The following is a 25485-nucleotide window of genomic DNA, read 5'->3' as shown; positions in this document are numbered from 1 at the left end:
ACCTGAGCGCACGCACCCTCGCACACACTACGTACACGAGCATGCATCCATGTTTACACAGGGCCAGAATGCTTGACACAAACACACACACACTGCGGCTTCGGGGAAGGACCCCGGTGCCCATACCTACATACACGTACAGCCCGCAAACGGACAGCCACACGTAGGGACAGTTGGACACGCGTGGAGTCCCATGTCCCACGCAAGGAACCCCAGACGGACACCCCCCCCAACCACACACACTCACACACACACACACACACACACACACACACACACACACACACACACGACTTGCCTCAGGAAAGTTCCAGGATCTGATTTGAATCACTGCCCAGCCCTCCCCCACTGGCACCCCCCCCCCCCATGCCTGCTGAGGGGAACAGAAGGGTCCAGCCTGTTCCTATTAAAAGAAAAAGGGGGTGGGGGTTGTGCGGATTTTGAAAGTTTTCTTTTTTTAAAGAAATTTCTCAAGGGATTTCCTTCCCTCCTCTCTTCTTCCTCTCTTCCTCCCATTCCTGTCCCTCCACATGCCCCCCTCCTCTCCCCCTCCCGGTCCCTATGAGTCAAACTTCAGCAATGTGCCCAGTGTCCCCCAGTGCATTACAGCGGATCACAGAAATGTTCCAGTCTGTGAGTCGGAATGCAGCCGCCTCCAGCCCTCCCTCAGCTAATAAACTCAGCTCAGGGCCGGCTTTAAGCGGCCTCTCCCCCCAACCACCCTTTTAGCTGGAAAGAAGGTCAGATTCAGGGGTCAGGGGCTGAGGACCTTGCCATTGTGCTTCCTGGCCTAGCCTATCAGCCCTGTCCGCCTCCAGCAATCTGGTGGGTCAGAAATGCAGCTGCTCCTGGGAAGGGGAGAGGTCCACAACCCAGGGACACTGGGCTCTCCCGCAGTATGAGACGCCAGCAGGGAGCAGCTTCCATCTGACTCCTTCCTGCCTTCTGCAATCCTAGGAACCCCAGAAGTCTACAGTAGGAGAAACTGAGGCAGACCCAGAGAAGGAGTCACGTCAGATTGGAAGCAAGAGTTCACAGTTGCCTAGGAGGGCTTGGCCATGCTGGGGTGAACCTCTGGCCTTAGACTTCTTGTTCCCTCGGGCACAGCTCAGGGCTTCTAGCTGCTCCCCGTCACATCCTTGTACTTTCCCACCCCCTCGCCTGGGCTCATCATGTTCCCTCCAAAGTGAATGTCCTCCCCATCCCTTTCTCCCCCTCTTGAAAACTTTCCAGTCCTCAAGACCCACAGCCTATACCTGCTTCTCCAGGAGCTTTCCCTGATTCCCACCGCCAGAGGGATTCTTCCCTTCCCTTAAAGGACCCCACCCCAGAACTGTGTTGCTCTTCCTCTGTACATTGACCTTCACCCACCTAGTCTGCTTGTTTCAACTCTCTTCCTTCTTCCCCAAGAGCATTCAAGAGTGGGTATCCCCACGCACCTACTGTCATAGTCATGAGTGCATGTCCTGCAGTGTCTTGCATAGAATTCAAACTTGCTGAGTTATTTGTTGAATTGGGACAGATGTTCATGACCTTCAAGGATCGTCCTCCAGCTGGACACCCCGATACACTCTTTCAGCCCATAAACTACCTATGCTGACTCTGCAAGACACATGCTTTTCCACTCAGGTATGTCATCCCCAGCCCTCACTTCCAAATCAGATCACCCTCCTTCCAAAGTCCTCCTTGGCACCCACAACCTCCAGAAAAACCACTTGGTTACTGCAGACCCCCAGCCTCTCCCCTGCTATCTCCCTCCCCTAGCCCCTTAATGCCCCCCACATGCACACCTCCTAGCTCTCCTGTAGCTCTTTCTGTGCTGAAGTCGGACCCTTGTCTGCTCTCTTCTACCATGTGCATCATGCATGCCTTTGTTTACAAGTCTTCTTTCTCTTTTTAGCCTGATCACTGAGTTCTGAGTGATCTGAACAAAGGATGTCTTCCTGCTTGTCTGTCCCCACAGTGCCTAGCATGTGGCTTTCTACACACACCAGGACTCAGTGTCCAAAACATAGAAAGACAGCATGTGCGACCTACATCAGGGAAGCTGGACTGTGTTCTTCCTTCCCCTGCCAGATACACTTACCACTCCCCCAGCCCCCACCCCACAGCAAAGTCCTAAGCCACTTTCTAAGTCACATGTCCCCTGCCAGGATATATTAGACAGCCTCTGGGAACCCTTAGAGACACGAGACAGAAAGATGCAGGCTACCTCTCTCTCCTCTAGCCTGGTTGCCATGGGAAACTTTTTTTTAAAAAGGCTCTTGAGTCCAGGCCTCTCACAGCCTACTCAGCTGAACACCTAGCAGAAGAGGCTGACCCCAAAGGACCTGCCTTGGCTTCCTGAGTCTTCCCTGGAGTCTCCGGCCAGCACAAAGCCTGAGGGCACCAAGTCTGGGCCTACTTGACCTTCTCTTTCTCCTTCTCCTCTCCTTTCCTTAGTTAGCTACTGTTTACCAACTGTTTACCATGTAGCAGTCCTTGCTATCCCTTTGACAAACATGAGATCATTTTATTCTTAACAATAATCTTTGTTATGCCCACAAGTAAAGTGTGACCAATAAAGGTTAACCCTGACCAAAGTTGCACAAGTAGTAAGTGTCAGGGCCATTCATTCATTCAGCAAATATTACTGGATACCTACTTTGTGCCAGGATTTAAAGCTCCTGCCACAACAATACCTCAGGGCTCTGAGACCCATCCTGTCCCAGCCTTCTAGATATGGGGGGCTGCAGCCACAATTTATCACTGTACCTACCACTTATTCTCACACACTCCCCAAGGCCTCAGTGAGATCTTGTGGACAGCCATTGCATTGGCTTGGGTTGAGCCTTGTGTTCCAGTTTCTGGATCTGAGATCAAATGTCAATTCATAGGGTTTGGGACTTTCAGATTAATAGAGGAGGTTAGGTCCCCAACTCCCAATAAAGGGATATAAGATATAAGATATACAGATATAAGAAGTACAAGTAAAGAAGGAAGGGAGGAAGGAAGGAAAGGAAGAAGGAAGGGAGGAAGGAAAAAAGGAAGGAAGAAAGGGAGGGAGGGAGGAAGGAAGGAAGGAAGGAAAGGAGGATAATTTAGGATTTATTGAACGGCTCTTACATATCACGTGTTGTTCAAGGCCCTTTCACTTACATCTCATTATTGTCCCCATTGTTTTAGTGAGCAAACTAAAGCTCAGAAAGACAAAATGATTTGCCCAAGGCCACAGAGCCAGTAAGTGACTTAATCCCAAGTGTGTCTGATTCAGAGCCTGTGCAATTTCTCCCATCAGGTCAAAACAATGGAGGTGCTATTGCCAGGGTCTCCTGCTCCAGTGTAGCCTTGTTACTTGAGGTCCTAGCTGATCTATGCGTGTCATTCCAGATGCCAAGTTTCCTGCCTCCCTGACCCCGGCCATGTGGCCTCTCCTTGTTTCCCACCTTTCTCTGTTGCACTGCACAGGCAGGATCAGAGAAACTGTGTAAGTACTTTGGGGAGGGTTGGGGAGAGTGGCTTTAGGGTATAGGCAGGCAGCCCCCATCTAGGATTTCATGGTCTGAGACAAGAGGTGCCACATCCTTCTGGGCCAGAATTGACTGGATAAATCAAGAGGAGGCTGTAGCGTGGCCACAAGTCCCGCCAGCTCAGGTTGGGAGGGGAGATGACGGTGGGGATGGGGGCAGGTGGAGAGAACTAAGCGAGTCCTTTCCCCATCCCCCCCTCCCTACAGACTCAGCAGGTGATGTGGTTTCCCCTGTGGTCTGTTGCCCTAGACACCTGCAGTTCTGCGTATATGTGCATGTGACTATGTGCCAACAATGTGGTGGGGGGACACAAGGAGAAAGCACTGGCACAGGATAGGGAGGGGCAGGAAGCCAAAGACAGGGTCTCCTCAACCCAAGACAAAGAAGGTACAAAGAGTGCAAAAGATGGCAAAGGTCACTCGCTCTCCTACCCCAGGTCCCCAGCCAGCAGCATAGAGAGAGAGCTAGAAGAGCGGCATTGTGGGTACCAGGACCCTGAGCTGGGAGTCAGGGAATGTGAGTTCTAGGCCCAGTCCTGCCATTAACTTCCTGGGTCACACCTTTCTAAGTCTCAGTTTCCTGCTCTGTAAATAGCAATATCTTGGCTACCAACCTCAAGGGGCTGGTCTGAGATCAGATGAAGAATATGTGCAAAAGTTTGTGCCACTGTTGAGTTTTAGAATTATTGTCCTGATAGCATAAAAAAATATTACAGTTGCTTACTGTAGCCCCTGAATATACAACATACACACACATGTACACACATGCGCACACACACATGACCCCAGAATGTGGCGATAAAGAGCATTAAAGACAAAAACAAAATCACAGCCCAGGTCTTATATTGATCACAATGTGTTGAGGAAACAAAACAAACACATAAAATACTTGACAGCCTCTTACAAAGCCAACTATTTAAACCCTCTCACTGTCTGCGTGACTGGCCAAGTCACAACCTACTCTGGGCCTCAGTTTTCTCTTCTGTCAAAAGAGGGGGCTGGTTGAGATCATCTCTACTTATTTTTCTGAGTCTAAAGCAGTTTTCTGATTCTGTTCTTCCAAGTGTAAATGAGCACATCAAAACGAGGACGGACCTGGGCGGTCGGGCAGGGCACGGCCTGAGTGAAGCCGGCGAGCCGGCGAGCATCGAACTGGGTTTGAAGAGCCCAGAAATGTGAAGTGGTGTGGGGAGAGAGGCGGGGGTGACATTCCAGGTAGGGAGAATGGCATGCGCAAGGGCGAGGCGAGGAGGCAGAGGGTGGCAAACAGATTAGCCAGGCTCAGGAATGAGGTTGGCAGGATTGGAAGGAGCCTGGGGAGGAAGTCGGGGAAGGAAGAGTAGAAGGAGCCGTCCCAGGGCTGAGGGCAAACACGGGAAGGTGGAGGAGGAACATGGGTGGGGAGAGACTCTCTCAGCCCCAGAGGTTGGTGCCAAAGCCGGTCCAGCCAAACTCCACCCAGGAGAGGGGGAGAGCAAGGCCCCCTTGCCAAGAGGCGCCACCCACTAGGGAAGGCTGTCCCCTCCCAGCCCCACTCCAAACCCTGAGGTAAGCGAGGACCCCGTTAGGCCAGAGCCTGGTTCATGACAGAAGCAGATGGGGCCACCACGAAATCCTTCTGTAACAATAATGCTGGCAGCAAAATAATAATAACGATCATGATGATAAGGAAATAAACTACCCCTCGCCCCCATAAAACCCCACAGCAGTAAACCTCATGACATGGCCGCGCCATTTACTAGCATCTTTGCACCCAAGAGCTGCAAGTGTTTTCACAAGATTATCTGGTGTAGGAGCCCCCAAACCTGACACTGTATCAAGATCACTTGAGAGAACCTATGAAAAACAGATTTCGGGGCCCCATCACAGACCCAGTCAGATGCTCTGAGGGGCTGGGTGGTGGCCAGGAATCTGCCACTCCACAGGTCATTCTAAGGTGTGGTCAGGTTTGGGACTCCCTCATCTGATCCAAAGCACTCCTTTCACAGATAAGGAAACTGAGGACACGAGGGGAAATGGCTTGCCAGAGGGGACGGGTCAGGGCAGGCGGAGAGCTCAAGCCTCCAGGCTTCCAGGTCAGCGCTCCTTCTACCACTGTCGCTGCCCAGCCCAGAGATGCGTGTGCCAGCAGAGATTATGGTCAGGGAGGCAGCCACCGGGCCACACTCTAATCATGAGCAAGAAGAAATTTGTCTGAGTTGCAAAATGCCTTTCTGCAGCCAGCTCACGATTACTCGCTCCAGTGGGCCCCTGCAGGGACGCTGTGGTCCACCCACTGGCAGGCTCGAGGTTCGGTCTTGCCATATCCCCCAGCATGCCCCTCTGTCGCCCCAGCGACTGTGTTGGCTGCAGGGCAGGATCCCGCTTTGCCACAACTCTCAATGGCTCCTCTTTGGAGGTGCAGACCTCCGGTCCCCAACTGTCCAGGAGGGACTATTGAGAAGGCCCTGGCCTAAGGATGCTCACCTCTCTTCCCCTAGGAGTGTCTTCCAGTGTGGCTTTGGATTACGCGCCTGTGTGTCAGGAGGCAGGAAAGAGAGCAATGAGCTGAGGGTGAAATGGGGTTGGGGGTGTTTAAACAGGAGGTGAGCAAGAGTGTCCTCGCTAAGTAAGACCTTATCATACCCCACCCGTGCATGATCAGCATCGTACTCCTTTTCATCAGCTCCCATTGATTGAGCATCTACTCTGTGCCAGGCTCTCAGGCACAGAGGTGCAATAAGCCACAGTCCCTCTAAACTGAGGAATCCATCATCTCCTGGGGAGCAGGATACAGTCTAAGAAAAGAACATGGAGCAGAGAAAACTGTCAGATAAGGGACTTAGACAACGTGTGCTGCAAAGGAGATGGTGCGTTCAGAGTCATCGGAGTTCCAAGTTGGAAGCGACCTGACAGATCATCGGGCCATTTTGGGCTGGGGCAGTGGTTTTGCCCTCACTGAACCCCTTTGTGCTGGCTACCCGAGGAAGTCTGGAACAGTGACTCTAGAAGTCTCTGTACTGTCAGATCCCTCACTCCAGCTTGGCCTGAGTAGCTGGGGGAGGAGGGCAGAGGAAGCAGAGAGACGGTGTACAGACAGCACCCTTTCCCTTGTGCAGCTTCTGAGGCCGGGGCTCCAGGGCTCTCTACACGGGGCTTTTGAGTGGTCATGCAAAAACACGTGGAGAAATGGACAAAGGGAGGTGGTATGGTGGCTAAGAGCAAGGATTTGGAGTCAGGCTGCTGGGGCTGGAGTTTGTCACTTCCCCACTGCACGGTCTTAGGCATGTTATTTAACCTCAAGGAGACTTGGTTTCCTCATCTGCAGAAGAGGGTGTGAAGCTCCTGGCATATTAGGGTTGCTGCCAGGACTGATGAGATGGGGACACGGAGTGCTCAGAACAGAGCCTGATACACACTGGGCTCTGTTAGGTACAGAGCTCCAATGATAACATTAGCAATAAAAGAAAGACAGTGTCCTGTCTCTTCTCTCTAAGCCTGTTTTCCCCTACAAATTATTAATAAATCTCAAAATGAGCACTGACCTAATTGATGCAAGTGAATCCAACCGTGTCTATAGTACAAACTGACCTTTCTAGGGTGTACAGGTAGCTTGGCCAGCATGTGGGAATGGGAAAATATTAATAGGTGTGATCTTCCCTGACCCTCCCAGAATACTCACACGTTGTCTGGGAGTCAAGGGGAGCCTGGACCGGGCTGCAGGGAATGCCATGTAGACTGCAGAAAGGGCCTGGCCCCTTCTGCCAAATCCTGGCACTGCACATCTGGAGTGATCTGCACATCTGGCTGCATCCCTGGGGCAATGGTCACAGCTGCTGACATTTGAGGGTGGAGCAATCCAGCTCCTCAGACAGGGCCTGGGGGGCTATAAATAACTAGCTAAGAGGACCAGGGGGATGAGGTTGACCTTTGGGGGGCAGGAGCTGCTGGCGATTTCCCCCTCCCCCCTTGGGGCCAGAGCCAGAAGTTTAGCAAAACAGGAAGAGGCAGCAGCAACTTCTGGGAAAGTAGGAGTGGTTCCCCTTCCCCCACTTGCCTGGGGCCTTCGGATCCCTGCCAGGACCTGGGAGAGGTGGAGTCATCTAGGCAAGGAGAGGGAGGGGTAGACCCACACAGACTGGGCCCCAGCTTCGATGCCCCCCTATGGCTCATCTGGAGCACAGGAAAGGCAGGGATGAGACAGAGGAGAAGGGCAGCCCAGTGGGGTGTGCCTGCCACCCCGGCCCCCTCCTGTTCCTCCTGTTCCCCTATCAGTGGGCCAGCAGGAAGGATAGGCATCAGAAACGAAGTACAAAATGTGCCTGCAACCCAGGTATATTATATCTGGAGGCTCAAGGTCAAGTTGAGTACACCTCTGTCTCCATTCCCTCCAAGCCTAAGGTGGGCTAAGCCTAAGCCCAAGTGGGTGGGAGAGAGGCCCCTAGACAGGAGGAAGGATGCCTCTGGGCTTCTGGAAAGGGGTCCAGGGCCTGACCCAAGTGGAATGATGGAAAACCTCCCAATAGACTATGGAAGTGAGGAAGATCCAAAGCTCTGGGTGGTCCTGGGTAAGTGTTTTCCTAGAATAACAGAGCATCTATAGGGGCAAGCTCAGGAGAGCTAAGCCCCAACTCAGAGGACCTCATAAAGTCAAAGACTGAAGGAATCATCCAGGAAATGTTGCATTGCTTTGCTTTGCCTGGGTGAGTCTGCAGACATCTGGTTGGAGCTTGGGCTGGCCCACAGCTGCAGTGGGGTCTGTACCTGCATCTGCCATGGAACGTCCTATCTCCTCAGCCTGGAGCCCATGTTCCACCTGCTGGGAGGGTCCAGACCAGCACTGTCCGAAAGAAACAGAATGTGAGCCGCATGTGGAACTTTAAATTTTCTAGTAGCCACACCAAAAAAAGTAAAAATAAATAGGTGAAATTCATCTTAATAGTATATTTGTTTAACCTAATATACTATACTTAAAGTATCATTTTGGCATGTAATCAAAATAAAAAGTTATTAATGAGATATTTTACATTCTTTTGTCATACTAAGTCTTTGCAATGCAGTATGTATTTTATCATACTCACAGCACATTTCAATTCTGACTAGCCACATTTCAAGTGCTGAATAGCCATAGATGGCCAGTGGCAGGTTTAGATGACTTGTAGTTTAACTTCTTCATTACCCCTTCCAGTCTGTTCCTGGGGCAGAGGCTCAAGAGATGGAGGAGGAAACTGTCAAGGTCAATGTTAAGAGTTAATTTGCTCTAGGAGGGTAACTACCCACTTTGGTTTTCAAGCATTCATCGCTAGAGCTGGAATCAGTTCTATTATGTAGGCAGCAAGGAAACTGAGTCACAGGACAGCATCTTCCCTGACCACTGGCCTTCTCCTCCACTTCCCAGCTAAAGGCTGATAGACTATTTCCTCTTCAGGTCTGCTAGCCCGTGCATTCTTCTTCCCCCTTCGTAAAGCAACCCCAAACCCAAAGGAATCTGGGGAGCCAAGTTAGGGAACAGGGGAAGAGAAGTACATTTGGAGGAAAATGCAGAATAGAGCTGTGGGCAGGTGGAGTGTGAGGTGCTGGTGGGACAAACAAGGGGAGATGTTGTTGGGACAGTTGCTGTCTGGGGCTCAGAAGACATACAAAGGACAGTAAAGACCTGGAGATCAGAGAGAAATGAAGCTGCAGGATGGATGAGACCACAGGAGCCGGGGAGAAGAGAGAAAGGGAGGGGACGGGAGGTGGCTAAATTCAGAAACCTGAGAATACAAAGATTTCGGATGGGTGGAGCAGTGGAAGCTGGAGAAGGAGGTTGAGAGGAAGCAGTCAGAGATTTAAATGGAGCAAAAAGTGCCACCTGGGAATCCAAAGTGGGGGAGAATGTCAAGAAGGAGAGATTTGCAGGCGATTGTCATCGACAATGCTTTAGAATTATTCTTATAAAGAGAGCTCACACAACTTGTTGAAAAGCGCTAAAACAGTCGTGCTCGACAGTTCAAAGCACAGAAACAGACTCTTCCGGGAAAGAGGAAACATAGCTAGTAAGCAAAGGTAGGGGAATGTTCAACCTGATCATAATCAAAGCAATGTCAATTAAAACGACCTGAAGGTAGGTCCTGTTCTCAAACATCAGCGAGAACTTGGTGAAGTGTGTATGTTGTCGGTAGTGGCGTAACCTCTTTTGAAATCAGTTTGGCAATATATAGTAAGAGCTACAAAATGTTGTTACACTTTGGCTCAATAACCCCACCCAGCGTACCCTAAACTAGATTTCAATGGCCAGAATTTGGGGAGAAGAAGTGGAATATGAGCATAATTATGTTCTCCATCACACTGCTTATAATATGGAAAATAAGAAACAATTTGAACACCCACAATTGGAAAATTGTGAAGTAAATTATAATATTTCCACTTAATAGAAATTATGAAGCCGTTAAAAGGGGATTTATGAATGCCACATAGCATCGAAGGAAAATAGAGATTTGTGCGTGCCCTCTGATGGCAACTATTGAGAAAACATACAGGCATGGAGGACACGATTAAGAGGTATTATGTGCAGTAGGCAATGATTATGCAGGGCAGTATGAGCACACGTGTTTTTCTGATCATTTAATGATTGTCAACATCATGGAGGGCTGTGGGAGAGCAGGGATGAGGGCTGATCAGAAGCCGAGATTTGGCTATGAGGAAGTCATGAATTCACTCATCTAGCAAGTAAAGGTACTGAGCTCAGTCCATATGCCAGGCGCCTGTCGCTGTGGGTATTAGCCCAGCCTTCTCCTGCCAGAAGAAAGCCCGTAGTGAGGGGCGATGGCCAGGTGCTCACTCCAGATTTCTGTCTGGGTTCCAGGGGGTCTGTCCACGAGAGGCACCTGGAGCTTCTTTGTCTCCTCTGCTCCTGCTGGGGACAAGGTCAAGGGTGGAGAGAAGTCAAGAGCAGGCACTGGAGGAACACTGTGTCTGGAGCAGTGCCCGCGGAGGTTAGGGGAGGGCGGGGGCCACTGAGGAGCTCAGTGGGTGTGAGGGCTGCTCTTCTCCGGGGAAGGGTTGCCAGCTGTGGTTGGCCACCTGCTGTTTCACATCGCCCTGAAGGTGACACGAGATTAGATTCGAGGGGCCATCACCTCCACCGCCCCCCACAGGAACTCTACCTGGGCCCCCACCTACAGGCACCATCCGGCTGGGCAGCCTCCTGCTCCTCCCCCCTCGGCTCTCTTCCTACAACGACACACTGGGGCCTTGAAATAACACATCTTTATTTACGCCATCATTTCCACATAATTTGCCTATGATTCATTTGTTGTCAAGAGGCATTAAAACCTCCAGCTCCCGGGCACCCCCAGCCGGTCCCCTCCCTCCTAGGCCCCACCATCACCTCCCACGGTGTCCCGCCTGGCTCTCACCCCCATCCCTGCGTCCTGAGCACCACATCCACCCTCTGAGCACCCCTTTTCCCACGACCACCCCACCCCTACTTGGCCTTCCTTGGGGAGCAGGGGGAAGGGGCAGGGGCGGGCCCAGATGGCATCCACCCATCTGCCTGGCCCAGACCCGCCTGAGGAAGGCCCTGCTGGGAAGGCCTCTGCCTCAGGACTTGAGATGACCTCACGCAAGCAGGAAGGCCTGGAAAAGGGAAGAAGCTTCTCTCTGCCTGGAAGCAGGAAGCTGTGGAACCCCCAGCCCCAGAGGCTGCCCCTTTCTGCGACCCCCACCCCCTCACTTTGTCAGGCTGGATTTTCCTCCTGCCCCAAAGCCTAGTCCCCGGGTCCCTCCCCCTCACTGTTTCCCAGTAGGCACAGGGGTATAGAGTTTCCACTGTGTGTGTGTGTGTGTGTGTGTGTGTGTGTGTGTGTGTGTGTGTTCGCCACGTGTGCTGGGGAGTAGGAAGAGTTGTCTTCTCACGCCCTCATTACCCAGCAAGGCTTTGGGGTTCCCCTCCCTGCCCCTCCCAGGGCCATCTAGGTGCTCAGGGAGCTGGAAGGTGGGGCAGGCAGTGGGAAGGAAGGAGGCGAGGGTCGAGGGTGCTGGGCACCGGTTATCTGATGTGAAGAGCCAGGTGTGCAGCTCTGGGGTGGGGGAAGAGCAGCCTGAGAGAGAAGCAGAAGCTGCAGAAGCAGCCTGGAGACCAAGAGGCAGAGACAGGAAAGGCAGGAGGTGGGAGGGAAGAGAGACCTTGAACCAGGAAGACCCAGGGGGACTGGAGCTCTCTCCCTGTCAGAGGCTTCCTCCTCAAGCTCTGGAGGCAACACCAGGCAGGTGGGGGTGTCCCCCAGCCCCTGCGATGCCCCCCACCCCCAGCTCTCAGAGAGCAGGCAGCCTCCCTTCAACACCATGAGGCAGAAGGGGACGAGGGTCCAGCCTTATCCCTGAATCAGAGGAGTTGGAGACAGTTGAGGGTCTATAATCTCGGTTGGGGTTAACGGGTGGAGGAGGCGTTGCAGGAGGAGATAATGGGGCGGAGCGGAGCCCTGGCGTGGAAGAGCGTGCCCTCGGTCCCCCCACCCCTGCGCTGCCCTGCACTGCACCATGCAGCGGGGCAGTGAGCAGGGCTGTGGCACCATGGGCTGGGCGAGGGGTATGCCCACCAGCCTTGCGGCCTGCTTGGGGTGCCAGCTTGGCCTTGCACAAGAGGGGTCCCCCTGTGAGTTCCAACTTCTACCCTCTAGCCCTGACCTGGGATGTGTGTGCATTGCGGGTGCTGGTTGTGAGGAAGAGGACATCAGGTTAGAAGATATTTGGCTGGAGAAGAGGCTCCTCGGAGGAGATGAAACTGACAGTAATGAGGGCTAATGTCACTTAACTGTATGGCAGGCACGATTCTAAACCTTACATGGTGCCCACTTGGCCCTCACCGCACCATGAAGTAAGTACCATCATTATCTTTGCTTTCCAGAAGAGAGGCCAAGAGAGGGCCCATGGGTTGCCAGCGATCCCACAGCTAATCCAGGCAGAGCCAGGGTTCCAATCCCACCTGCTGGATGCCATCCGTGCTGCTCTTAACAGCCGCCCTAGACAAGGCCGGGCAGCATGCTGCGAGCCTCCCCTCGTGCTTCCTTTACAAAGAGTCTACATCGCATTCACAGATGAGAAAACCAAGGCCCAGAGAGCTCACGCCACTTCCCCTCAAGGTGACACAGCCAGTGAGAGACGCTATCAGGATTCGGGATAACCTACTCTTAAAGTCCGTCTCTTGTCCGCTAATCAGCTGCTCCCCTCAAGGCTGGGGAGTGCAGTGAAGAGGCTGGTAGAAGAGCAACCGAGCTCAGTCTGCCTCTGTGGCCCTCCCGCCTAGCTCTGCAGGGTGGTAGGAAGAGCATGGAAAGCGTTTGCTGGGTCAGTGAACAAACAACCGAACACAGAACAATGGAGGGTCATCTTCCAAGGCAAAGGATTGCCAAAGCCACTGATGTCCTCCCCACCCCCCCTCCCCACCCCCCTCCCCACCCACTCCTCTTCCACCTCAAGTCCTTCCTGTAAACACAGCAGAAGGCAGGGAGCCCCTTGGGGTGGGGTCCCTATCAGGGAGGAAGTGCAGCTGGCTTCTCCCCCACCCCCTTTATCACTCCTCCCCGTGCCCACTTATCACTGAGGGTGCTCCGCAGCACCCCCTCCCCTGGGGCTCCTGGGTAGGAGAGGGTAAGAAATTTAAATCAGTGGGGCTGGGGGAAGCTGAGACGGGGGGACACCAGGAAGGTTTTCCTGGGACTGTTGACCTGGTGCTCGTGGTCCTTGCCAGGCGGGGCTGGTGGTGTAGGGGGCCAAGGCCTGATCGGCCACTTGGTCTATGTGGCCGTCCTGGCAGGCACATGGGGGAATGGGAGCCAGGTGCTGACCAGATCGGGGCATCTGCCCTCAGCTCAGCCCTAGCCCCACACAGGCTGCCACAGATGTTCACGGGTGTCTGCTGGAATTTTAATTAAATGGGATTGGGTCAGGGTGGCTTGGGCCTTTCCAGTGGCCCAGTAGGATTCTGAGTGCAAGTGAAGGGGGCAGTGGAGAGGCCCCATGGAGCTAAATAAGGGCTGTCAAACTGGGCTACACATGACTTCTCCGTTCCCCACCAGGGTCTGGAGGCCTAAGGAGGGTTCTGCCCAACGCCCCTGGGCCTCACTGGAACTCCTCCCTGTCTTCCTCCTCTCAGCAACTAGTGTCCAGGAGGCCATGCCTTTCTTCTCTGAGTCCAGCTCAGATGGAATTTGCAGAACAATCCAGCTTGGAATTTGATACTTGATCCACCCCTTCCTGTATCCCCTAGATCAAATAACCCAGGATCTCTGACCCTTGGCTCAGATCTGGTCTAATTCTAGAACAGTCTGGTCAGACTTGGGGTGAGACTATTGAGTCCTGAGGAGGGAGGGGTTGTGGAAGCACTGACAAGCTCCCCACCTTCCTGGGAATGCCTGAGTCTTTCCAATTGCTCCCCTCACCGGAGACTCGACTCTCATTACCACCCCTTTCCCTTCCTTACCAGAGAGGTCTTGAACAAGTGAACCAAAGAGTTTCTGGTTAATGCACTATAGTCAACTTACAAGAGGGCATAGTCCTTGGCTCTGTTTTAGTCATCTCCGAACATGGTCTGTAGACCTAAGTTTTGGAAGATGCAAAGCCAGGAGAGATGGTCAGACTATTGGATGACAAAACAAGGATTCGAACGACTTGAGCAGGTTACTGTGGGATAAATCAAATCAGATAAATATGAATAGGGATAAATGCTAAGCTCTGCATTTGGTCAAAAAACAAAGTGGCCAAGTACAGCATGAGGGAGATGCAGCAGACACTGTAGGGAGAGATAGTATGTGGGTTCTGGAGCCACAGGGACTTAACTTCTCAGTTTCCAAAGTTCAAGGGAAGGTGTTTAAATTTGCATAAGACTGTTTGCACTTCATTTTCTAGCAGGGACCCAAGTAGAGTTTTTTTCACTTGACATTTATTGTGAAGACTAACAGAATGCTAACCGAAGTGGCAGCACATTGTGTCATATTCATTCATCCATTCATTTTTTCATCTACATTTATGGAATCCTTACTTTGTTCCAGTCTGTTAGGGAGCCCTAAAGGCAAAACAGAAATTTAAAACACACCACAATGTACACTTCATGCCATAATAGAGTGGGAGAGCAATTCTACCCAAAGAGGGTAAGTCTGGGGAGGGGTGCAGGATGACGAAGGTAAGGGGAGCATTTGTGAAAGACATGAAGCCTGAGCTGGGAATTTAAGGAGCAGTAGGAGCTTGTCTTATTGAGAAAACTGGGAGATAGGGAACAAGGAGAGGGCATTTCAGGCCGAGGAAACACCATGTAGAAAGGTGTATAGCAGGGGTTTCAAAGGGGACCCCTCTGGGTGCCTGAGACTCAGGGGGTCTTTAAGATCAAAATTACTTTCATAATAATAATAAAATATTATTTGCCCTTTTTGTTCTCATTCTCTTACAAGTGTACAGTGGAGTTTTCTGGAGGCTCCTTGACATGTGGTATCATACCAGGTTGAACGCAGAAGCCAATATGAGAATCTGACTGCCTTCTGTTAAGCCAGACATTAAGGAGATATGCCAAACTGTAACACAAGACCCTCTTGTCATTAATTTAGTTTTACTTGGGAACACGGTTATGTTTAATAAAAATTGTGCTATTTATGTTAATTTGAATAGATGCATTATTATTTTTAAAGATTTCATAAATACATTTTAAAATTTTCTCAGTTTTAATTTCTAACATGAATATTGATGGATATAACCTATATAACCAAAAGTTCTTTTTTCTTTTTTAGAGACAGGATCTCACTCTCTTGCCCAGGTTGGAGTGCAGTGGTGCAATCATGGCCCACTGCAGCCTCAAACTCCTGAGCTCAAAGGATCCTCTTGCCTCAGCCTCTCGAGTAGAGATGGGTCTCACTGTGTTGCCCAGGCTGGTCTCAAATTCCTGGGCTCAAGCAATCCTCCCACCTTGGCATCCCAAAGCTTTGGGATTACAGGCGTGAGCCACCACACCTGGCCAAAAAAAGTTCTTTGCGGTCCTTATTTTTAAGAGAACCGCTGGTCTAGAGGCAGGCCACCAAGGTGTAGATTCAGAGAGCTGCAAGCAGTTGGACAGAGTGGTGGCTTGAGTTTCAGTGTCTGGAAAGATGACATATGATGCTGGAGATGGACAGATCGTGATGGGATTCATACCTCACCCAGGGAGCAGGGCTCCAATACACGCTGGGATAAATGAATGAGAAGCAATGGCACAACGAATACATAGCTCAAACCTGATTCTTGACACTGGTATCCATTTCCCTTTCTGGGCACAAGCCACTCCTTACCAGAGAATACTGACATTAATTATGGCTCAGTAATATGCAAGTCTGGGTGGTGGTAATTGTTTTGGAGGGTGATATTGGCAAAGAAATAACATAATTGAAAGAAGCTGGGGACAGGGATAACTAGAGTTCGTGTGTTTCAGATTTATATTCCAACCTTCCTTCCCATCTCTTTCCCACACTTCTCTCCCCAGGCAGCTTTCAGTCGGGGCCAGTTTGGCTTATTAAGTGGCACACTTGCCCCCTGGTGGTCAGATGGCACAATGACACTTCCCCCATGGAGCAGGAGGCCCTAGCCACAGAGGGTGAGATCCGGAGTAGGGCCAGAAAGATCAGTCTGGGGCTAATCCGGAGGCCCTGCAAGGTTCAGTGGTCAGAGCATGGGAGCAATGTCGCTTCCCTGATGAATACTTACGTGGCCACCCCTCCACTCTGCAGCCTAATGATGCTGCCCAGCATGTATGATGGCCAGCTACACGGCAGGTACTGTGCTCAGTGCTTTCCACAGATATCACAACAACAGCAAACCTGTGAGGTAGTTACTAATATAGTTGCCATCTTATAGATGAAACTGAGGCTCAAAAATGTTAAGTAATTTGCCCAAGGTCATACAAGGAGCGAGTGGCAAAGCCAGGACTGGGGTCAGCAGTTCACACTGTTAACTGCTACACTTTTGCAGCATCCACTGCTTTGTAATCGCGTGTTTTTTACGTCTGTCTTCTCCCCCTGGACTGTGACCGTCTTACTCCTCGCGGCATCCCCAGCAACTGAGCTCAGCGGTGTGTCTGTGCTTGGAAGCACTGGAAGGACTACACCACCAGGCTGCACCTCAGAGGGACCCCGCGGCCTCCCGCACTCCCAGCACCGACTGCTCAGCGGCCCCAGGCACAAGATCTCAGCCTTGGGAGGCCCTTGGCTGAGGTGTGTCAGACCCTCCCGCTGCTGTGACTCCAGAGGTGGCCTGGGAAGCAAGAGAGCAGGTCTCTTACCCATGTCCCTGGCGCAAGGAGAGGTAAACACCACCGGGTACCCTCAGTAGCAGGAACTCAGGGCCATGCGGGACCTCAGTCAGCATCACAGAGATGGAGCAAGGTGGAAGGGAGAGCATGGGGCGGGGTGGGGGAGAGGCGGTTAGCTCAAACCTGTCCCTGTCGGGCAGTAGCACCACCTAGTGCTGAAGCTCAAGATGATTTAGGCAAACAACATCAGCTAATCCACAGCTGGGCAGTAACACCCTCCTTTGGAAGTAGCTCCTGAAACTGTTGCTGTCCCCCTCCATAGAGCCACAGGGAAGGGCCTGGAACTCTTCCGGCCCCTCTCCAAGCCAGAACAGCTCACTCCAGAACGGCTCACCTGGTTGTACAAAATGTGAAAAAAAAACACCCCTCGGTCCTACCAGCCCTTGGCTGAAAAAAGCCACTGAGCTCAAGGTCATAACAAGATGTCACTCTCCTTGGGAACAGCCTGCACCCAGAAGCCCATCTCTCTCACCTCAACTGGGGGCTAGCCAGAGGGCCGTCCTGGCTTCAGAGGCTCCACGCCAGGAGGTTGACTGAGACCTTTGTTGAGTCCAGCTTCTCCCCTACCTCTCTCCCCACCAACCCCCTGCATTTCAGTCTATATTTCAGAGTCTACTTCCCTGGACCCCATCCCGTGTATCATGTATGACATGTGTGCATACGTAACTTCACCGGGTCCTTGTCCACAATGAAGACTAGCCGATAGGATGTAGGTGTGATGAGGCATCTCCTTGGCCATACTGGGAGTGTCAGACATCACCTACCCTCCTGTCACCTGCAGGGGCCATGGGGTAGGCAGACAGACCTACGCTGCTCAGGCAGCCAGCAAGGAGCACAGTAGAAGCCAGAGAAACGGAAGGTTCTGGCCACCCCAGGTAGGCCCTGTTTGTTTACCCCCAGGGCTGAAGGAATCAATATTTCCCAGCACACTGGTGACCTATTTTACACCACGTGATGCTCCGAGCCTGTCAGCCCCGTGGCCGGTGGGGTGTTTTTGCTTTCTGTGTCTTTTGAGGAGCAGATTTGCTCACGGTAGCCCAGGTGCAGCACAGTCTGATGTAAGGGGAGGACGTTCCCTATTTATCTTTCACAGAACGTCAAACAGTCTAGTGGCTGTTTGGTCCAATGGATAAACAGAAGCATGTTGGGCCAGTATCCTCAGGGAGCCATCCACAATTAGTGCCAGGTAAGACCGTGTTGTGTAGACCAGCTGTGCAATAGAACCTTCTGCAGTGGCCAGAATGTCCTGTATCTGCATTGTCCCTTGCGGTTGCCCTGAGGCTACTGAGCACTGGAACTGTGGTTTGTGTGGCTAAGGAGCTCAACGTTTACTTTTATTTCATTTTAATTAATTTAAATAGTCACATATGGCCAGTTGTTACTTTATTGAACAGTGCAGGTGTAGAACCCAAGGAAGAATGGGAAGACTTAAAATCACTTGGTTCTAATTATAAGGATTTCCTGGGGTACATTCCTCGCAGTTTACCTGAGAAAGCTGATTATAACACGCATGTCTGGAGATTTTTTTGTGTTCCTCTAGATCATCTACTAAGATGTCAAATGAGATTCTCCTAACAGTTCCTCAGAACTCTGTTCTTTACACTTCTCCAGCCGGGGACGTGCCCGTCTAGGCAGCTGTTGCTTTCCTCTCTCGAAGTCTGTTCATTTTTCATGACAAAATAGCCCTCAAGCTCTGTGCCCCATTCCTCTACTCCCATCTCATCCCACCTTGACACATTTTAGCCTTTGGCTTGAAATCTTTTCAGATGCTTCCGAAAAATTAAAATGAATCACCACTCACAGGTTCCCAGGCAAACGTATTCTAAATAAACACATTGGTTGGGCACGATTTCCCCCTGTATGGATCATGACGCTCTGTCCTTGGTGGGTTATTTCTGCTTGCTGTGTTTAGCGATGCTACCCTCACCATAAACCCCACTTCCTTGGGAAGCAGAGCGGGGCGCATTGGCTGTAACTCCTCTGGGCCCCTTGGGAGTCCTGTTTCTGCACAGGAGTCATTTGCAATCCTCTAAGTCACTGGCATAGCAGCCGTCTCCGATGCAAGCAAGACACATCTTTGCCAACAGGTGCCTGGTTTTAATTCTTGAGGTTCTCAGGTAAGTGCCACACTTGACTGGGCCCAGCATGTTTGCCTGAACACTTCCGGAGAGTAGAGCACTGTCCGATCCAGCACCTCTGATTTTCCCATCTCAGGGCCCACTTTGGGGAATGGGAACCTTCTTCACGTCCTCTCGAGGAGAGAGCCGGCCAGACTGTCTGTCATTTGTCAGGCCTCTCAACCCAGGAGGAAGCAGTATAAGTAGTTGTTAATTAATGGCTTCTGGAGCTAGTTGCCAAGAGTACAAATCCCATTTCTCTCCCCTCCCACAGGGTGGCTTTGGGCAAGTTATGCTCTCTGTCTATGAGGGTAATAACAGTCCATCTCTCATGGGGTCCTTATAAGGATAAGGCAAGCTGGTTTGCATAAAGCATTTATTTACAGCAGTACTCGCAACAAAGTAAGTGCTATGTAAGTACAAGCCATTTTTATTACCATAAGCAGAACTTTTTTCACTGGTTTATTTGACAAACTTCTGGCAAACTTTTTTTCTCTTTGGAAACCACTCAGCAGGCACCCTCTGCGGCCTTCTTTGGCGACCGTATTTCTAGCTCTCACCAAATCTGTCACACGGTCCGATCTCTCTGGGGCTCGCTCGCTTCCAGTGAGGCAGCAGGAGGATTTTTCTATCTCTGGGAATCTTGTTTATTTTGCTATTTGGTACACACTTTCCTTCAGTTCCAATAATATACTTTAAGAGTTTTAGATTTATAAACGTCTGTTTTTACATTCTCATTCTAAAACAGAATAGATGATAGCATTTTCTCTCAATTCGGCCCCACAAAACCTCACTTTTCCCTCTTTTCTTTTGCTTCCAGCTCCCAGACTTCCCGTTGGGAGTGTCCTGGGTGGTTGTGGGCCCCAGAACTGGGTAACCAATGTTCTGGAGAGTCCAGCTGAGCTCCCCGGAAAGGGCAGGGCCAGAGGGAGAGCAGGAAGGTGCACGTTATTGATAAGGCAACAGCATAATACAGGGCTGGGGCACAGCGCCCAAAGGGCCAGGGCCACACATGGAGACAGAGGCTGAGTATCCTTCCTCTTCATTCTGACGAGTCGGTGCCATTACAACCCAGGGAGGGAAGGAAGGTAGGAAGGGATCCCAGATCCAGACTTGCTCTGTCTGAAACCCAGGGCTTCCCCCCAGGGGCTGGGTCAGCCACCCGGGGAAGGGGACGGGGGTCTGAACTCAAGTATGGTGTAGTGAAAAGAGCACTGGACCACGAGTCCAAAGTCTGGCCCAGTCTTGGCACTACTTCTAACTAGTCCTATGAACCTGGGGGAGTCATGCCTTCCTCTAAGTATTGGTTTTCTTTAGCAAGGGGGTTGAACTAGTTTAGCAATTTTCAAGCTTTTTCTCTTACTGAATAGCAAGCTGACCAATGTGTTCTGCAGCAAAAATCAAACAAGGGTCTCTCCCTAGACCCTTGTAAAATAACAACAACAATAATTAATGTACAGAATTTTCACAATGTAAGTTTTTCCTCCATAAATATCTCTGAATCAGTGGTGCCTGCTATCCTCTATATTAGAATATAGTAAAAATGGAGTCTGATTCTGAAAACAACGCATATCTAATAAATTTAAGGTTAAGCCATATATGCTATTCCGCAATAAAGAATGTGGCTTTCAGATGATTTTCCCACCTGAACAATTCTGAGAGACACAGGGCCAGGCGGACACTGACGGCCCTTGCAGTGGTAAGTCTGACTCCTCCTGGGATTTTCAGGGAACTGCAAACGCAGGTGGGAGGCACATCTTCCAGGGGGTTGGCGATCTCATTCCCACTGACATTACCTCCCTGGCGGTACATCAAACGCAGCCATGTTCCCCAAACTGAAGCAATGATCTGAAGAACCCTCTCTGACCGTCCGGGAAGAACCGCCTTCTGGGCTGGTCCCACACACCCGCAACCCATTCTCATGAAGAAATCCCACCCTGGAGGAAACGCACTGAGCATGGCCACCTCGTGGGGTGGGCTGGCTACAGAGGACACGGAGTCTGAAGTTATATTCCCCCACCCCTGCTTTACAGGCCCCTTTTCACTTCTGGGTGGCGGAGTGAGAATAAGAAGGGAACCAGCCCCACACCCCACGCCCTTCCACCCCCAACACTCTCTCCCATGAGCCCCAGAGGATGCCTCACTCTCCCTCCACCTGCCCCCCAGGGTGCTGGAGCGCAAGCTCCAGGCTCTGCGGTGAGCAGTCTTGGACGCACACCTAGGCAGCAGGAAGGGCAGCCCCGGCTGCTGGGCCTGGGAAAGTTCTTCTCCTACATCCCACCCTGCCTGGGAGAGAAGATGCAGCCCCCACTGGTAAGCAGAGAGGGAGGCACTGCTTCTCTACTCTGAGCTGCTGGGAGACCGGGGACTTCCAAGAGAGAGGGCTCATTCTCAGCTCTCCTGGGTGGGAGCTAAGGCACTGGCAGGGGGAAGAGTGAAGACCCGGATGGGGAGTTTCTGCAAGCTGGGGCAGTTCAGTCTGCCACGTGAATTGCTGGAAGGAGCACTCCCGCGTCAACCAAGCCCTTAAACCCACATTGAAGAGCTATGTATGGGCTTGGTGACAGGGACAGCCTGTGGCCACCCACTACTCTTCTGGGAGGTTGGTTTTGTCTGTTCCCCACCGCCCAGGCCCTGCATTCTTCCTCCTTGGGCCTCCCGACAGGTGGGTTCTGGCCAGTGGCTCCAGCGCTGGGGAGAAAGCCCATCTCCCCAGACCTACTGTCTGGGACTGTATGACTGTGACAATGGGATGAAGGTGGGCACCCAGGGGCTAGACAAGTGCCCTTTGGCCAGCAGAGGTGGGGAGGGAGGAGTTAGGCCCCTTAGTCACCTTGTTTTTGGTCATCCTTGGCAGTGAGTGTCCTAGACAGGCCAGAGGTGGGAGGCAGAGGAAGGAGACCCGGTCATGGCATGCTGCCTGGGGACAGACAGCACCATCTGGCGGCAGGTGAGATGGCGGAGGGTGGGGCTGTGGGCAAGTCATTTGTCCTGGGTGGGCAGGGGGAGGGAGATCCCCACCAGGCTCTGGACACGTGGGCCTGGAGTGGGGGAGGTACTCTGTCCCTGAGGCATGGGCGCACTTCTCCTGCCTGTTCCCTCGGCACCAGCCAGCAGCCACCTGTGGAGAGGTGGGGGTGTCCCTGGACGAGGCCCTGCCTTCAGCCTCTGCCCTCTGCCCCCACTTGAGTTTCTCTGTCAAATAAACAGCAAGTCCTTACGACTGAGGTCTGGAGGGGCTGGGGGCAGCCCGTGGCCCGCAGGAAAGGGGAACCTGGGCTTAGGTCGGACAGGAGAGAGGCCGGGCGGGGCGGCGAGGGGAGGTGGCAGAGGAGGGGCTGCACTCCAGAGGGGGTGGGGAGGGCCGCTGGGCAGTAGCCAGCCCCTGGCCTGGGCGCGCAGCCCTGGAGAGGCGGCCCTGCCCAGGTGCCACCGCAGGCTGCCCCAGTCAGGAGATCTCATTGCCAAACACCTCGAGCACGAGGGGCGTGAGCCTCATGCTGCACTCGGGCTGGAAGGAGAGGCAGCGGTACTGCTTGGAGTGCTCCTCGTTGAGGCTGCGCAGGTCAGCCAGCTTCTGGATCATCTTGGCATAGAGCAGGTGGCTGCCCGGGGGTGGGTGGCGGCAGCGGATGTAGGTCTGCAGCGTGTTGGACAGGCGGTCCTGGATGGCCTCCACCAGTGCGGCGTCCTGCACCCCTGGACGGTCTGTGGGCACCGGGGCGCAGGAGAAGACACAGGAGCTCTGAGCCGGGCCCCTCACTACTCAATCTTGCCACCACCCCCATCTACGCAGACACCCAACCACGGCACCCCCAGGTCACCGCTGTAGGGCTGCTGACCTGTGACAGCACTGCCCGGCCCAAAGCCCCACAGCAACTTCCCATTGCCTTTAGTATAGAGTTCCAGGTCCCCTGTCCCCAGCTCTCCTGGCTTCCTGTCTCTCTGCTCCGTCCTTCCATCAGTGTCCTGATGCGCCATGCTGCCTGGCCTCTGGGCTTCACATGTGTGTCCCCTCTGCCTGGAGCCCAGCTCTTCATTTCTGCCCGACTCTTACTGATCCTTCAGGTGACAGCTCCCTCCAGAAGGCCATCCTGACAACCCTCTACCTCCACGCCCCAGACGACATCAGGTTCCCTCCTTCTATTATACCCTCCTGTAGTATCACGTCTTTATTTTTTGTAAACTCTCATCATATTAGGAATTAGTTGTTAAACAGCACCTGTTTCATGTCTCCTCCTAAGCTTCATGGGAGAGAAGTCTGTGTCCTGTTTGCTGCTGCATCCCTGTGCCTAGCACAGTGCCTGGCACCTAGTAGGTGCTCAATAAATCTCCAAGTGTATGAGTGCATGAGTGTGCAAATGCCGACCAGGCAGGGGAGGGGAGCCCACGTCCACTCCTTGGGCCCCCAGCCCTGGAAAAGACCCCTGGGCAGAGGTCACAAGCTTGTACCCTGAACACTATGTAGGCAGAGGCAGAGCTGTCCCCGTTTGGGACTTGTCACCAACACAGAACATCCCTAAGACCACAATAACTTCCTCTTCAGCCCTTTCTCCCTGTTCTCACCCCAAAGAAGCAGAAGAAACCAAGGATCACAGCACATTGTTTCCAAAATCAGTCTGGTAAACTGTCTAGGCAGAATGTCCATCGGGCCCCAGGGTTTTGACCCTGCCTCCGGCGAGCCTCAAGTGCCAGGAAGGTTTGGCTCTGTTCACACAAGAGCAGAGCCTGAGTATGGGGAGACTCAGGCCTTTCTGTGGCCTGAGAAACCCTGTTCCTCTCGTTCCTCAGAATCCTTCCTGTGGATCACCTACGGTCTCTGTAGGGCAAAGCAGGGCAGTGAGGGACCCCTCAACACACACCATATGGGCTGTGCAAACCCAGCAAAGTGGGCGTTTCCTTATCTGCCTCTCCTTTTGCTCACTTCCACCTGCAGCCAGCCCTGCTGGCCCTCAGCAGTCTTTGTCACCCTGCCCGATTTCCAGGTCCCCGAGTTCTTCCCTGCTGGGCCCATACCTGGGGAGACAATGCAGATGGCCATGAGCAGGACATGCTCCTCCTCATGCAAGTTCAGCTTCTTCAGCCCCACCTGGAACTTGATGAGGGGCTCAATCAGCTCCAGGCTGTGTCCAGCTGTGAGAGACAATGACCAGGTGTTGTGGGCAGGACTGAGGAGCCACTCACCCCACCGCACACGCCCTGTTTGTTGCCAAGCCCCCCCCCATGTGCCTGATCTGGGCCCACGGCCCCAGGAGGGGTGGAGGCGGAGTCCAGACATACCTTTGGTCACATCACGGACATCATACTTGTAGTCGTGGCTGCCACAGGTCCAGGACATATCGTCCATGGTGAAGGACTGGTTGGAACGCAACATGATGACTTCAATGGCGCTTGACTTCAGCAGCACAATCTGGTCCTCAGAGGTGAGGTCTCTGCCAGGGAAGGCAGGGGAGGAGGTCAGGTCAAGACTTACAAGTCACACAAATCAGTTTGGTGTTTTGGCAGGTATCACCTGCCAGGTGACCAGCATGCACCCTGAGTCCTCCATCAAGGAGCTTGCAGCCTGGTTGGAAAGGACAACAGTGTCCCTTGAGAGAGCACAGAGAAGAACTGTGATCATGTGCCAAGGTGAGAAGGGAAGTAGCTCAGTTACCAAGACAAAGAAAACCCAGTGACTGCGCAGCCAGAGCTCTTAGAGACAGGAAGATAAAGCCTGAGAAAGCTCCAGTGCTGTTGTATAACATGGTGGTCTGCAAATGGTATGGCCAGAGTCATCTTCGACAACTCCCACTTTTTGTTTTCTTCTCCCTCCTCCTGTCCTCCAGTCCTTTTTAATAGCAAACTCAACCAACTCTGTCTCCAGGCTATGTCTCGAGCCCTTGACCTCCAACCTCCTCCCCCAGGACTGTTCTGGCTCAGAGCTCCATCCTCTTTTACAACAGCCTCCTCCGGAATCTTGGACTCAAGTCTCAGGTCTCATTCATCTTTCTTACTGCCGCTACAGGTGAATGTCACTCTTGTGCTCAGAAATCCTCACTGACTCCCAAACACCCCAGGATCAAGCCCATACTCCATAACTCCGCTCCAACCTGTCTTTCCAGCGCCCTTTCCCATTGAAAACCCCACCGACCCTCCATTCTAGCAACATCGGGCTACTCTGCGTTCAGATGCTGTGCGTCCTCACACCACCATGCCTTTGGGCATACTACGGCTCCAGCCAGGAGTACCCTTCTAATGCTCCATCCTGTCTCTCTGGTCCCTGGAGCCCCCACTCTCCAATTCTCTTCAGCCCAAGTAGAGCCATTTCTTTCTGACCCATTGCACATTGCTGCTGCTCTTATTTTGCCTTTTCCCCTCAGCTCTGTTTTTTACAGGCTTGTCTCTGGCTCTTTTTTTTTTATTTTAAAATTTTTTTAGAGACAGGGTCTTGCTCTGTTGCTTAGGCAGGAATGCAGTGGCACGATCATAGCTCATTGCAACCTCCAACTCCTGGGCTCAAGTGATCCTCTTGCCTTAGCCTCCCAAGTAGCTGGGACTATAGGAACACATCACCATACCAAAAATTTTTC

General features: G+C 52.3%; 2 protein-coding genes across 8 annotated transcripts in view; both read right to left on the bottom strand.

Annotated features, from left to right (window-relative positions):
* HDAC7 (histone deacetylase 7) overlaps positions 1–7287 on the bottom strand; it is a 42802-nt gene extending 35515 nt beyond the window's left edge. For all 6 annotated transcript variants that reach the window (XM_045555090.1, XM_045555091.1, XM_045555095.1 and 3 more), the window contains exon 1: positions 7170–7287. In XM_045555090.1, the coding sequence (XP_045411046.1) occupies positions 7170–7272 (103 nt within the window). In that variant the 5' untranslated portion in view covers positions 7273–7287. The remainder of the gene's footprint in view (positions 1–7169) is intronic.
* An 11991-nt stretch (positions 7288–19278) lies between these two features.
* Positions 19279–25485, bottom strand: part of VDR (vitamin D receptor) — a 52980-nt gene continuing 46773 nt past the window's right edge. For both annotated transcript variants that reach the window (XM_045555089.1, XM_045555088.1), the window contains 3 exons: positions 24197–24348; positions 23933–24049; positions 19279–22624 (listed from right to left, as the gene is read on the bottom strand). In XM_045555089.1, the coding sequence (XP_045411045.1) occupies positions 22365–22624; positions 23933–24049; positions 24197–24348 (529 nt within the window). In that variant the 3' untranslated portion in view covers positions 19279–22364. The remainder of the gene's footprint in view (positions 22625–23932; positions 24050–24196; positions 24349–25485) is intronic.

The sequence above is a fragment of the Lemur catta genome, chromosome 6 (genome assembly GCF_020740605.2).
Source record: "Lemur catta isolate mLemCat1 chromosome 6, mLemCat1.pri, whole genome shotgun sequence".
Lineage (NCBI taxonomy): Eukaryota > Metazoa > Chordata > Mammalia > Primates > Lemuridae > Lemur > Lemur catta.
The sequence above is the reverse complement of the archived record's forward strand: the minus strand, read 5'-3'. Positions and strand labels throughout refer to the sequence as shown.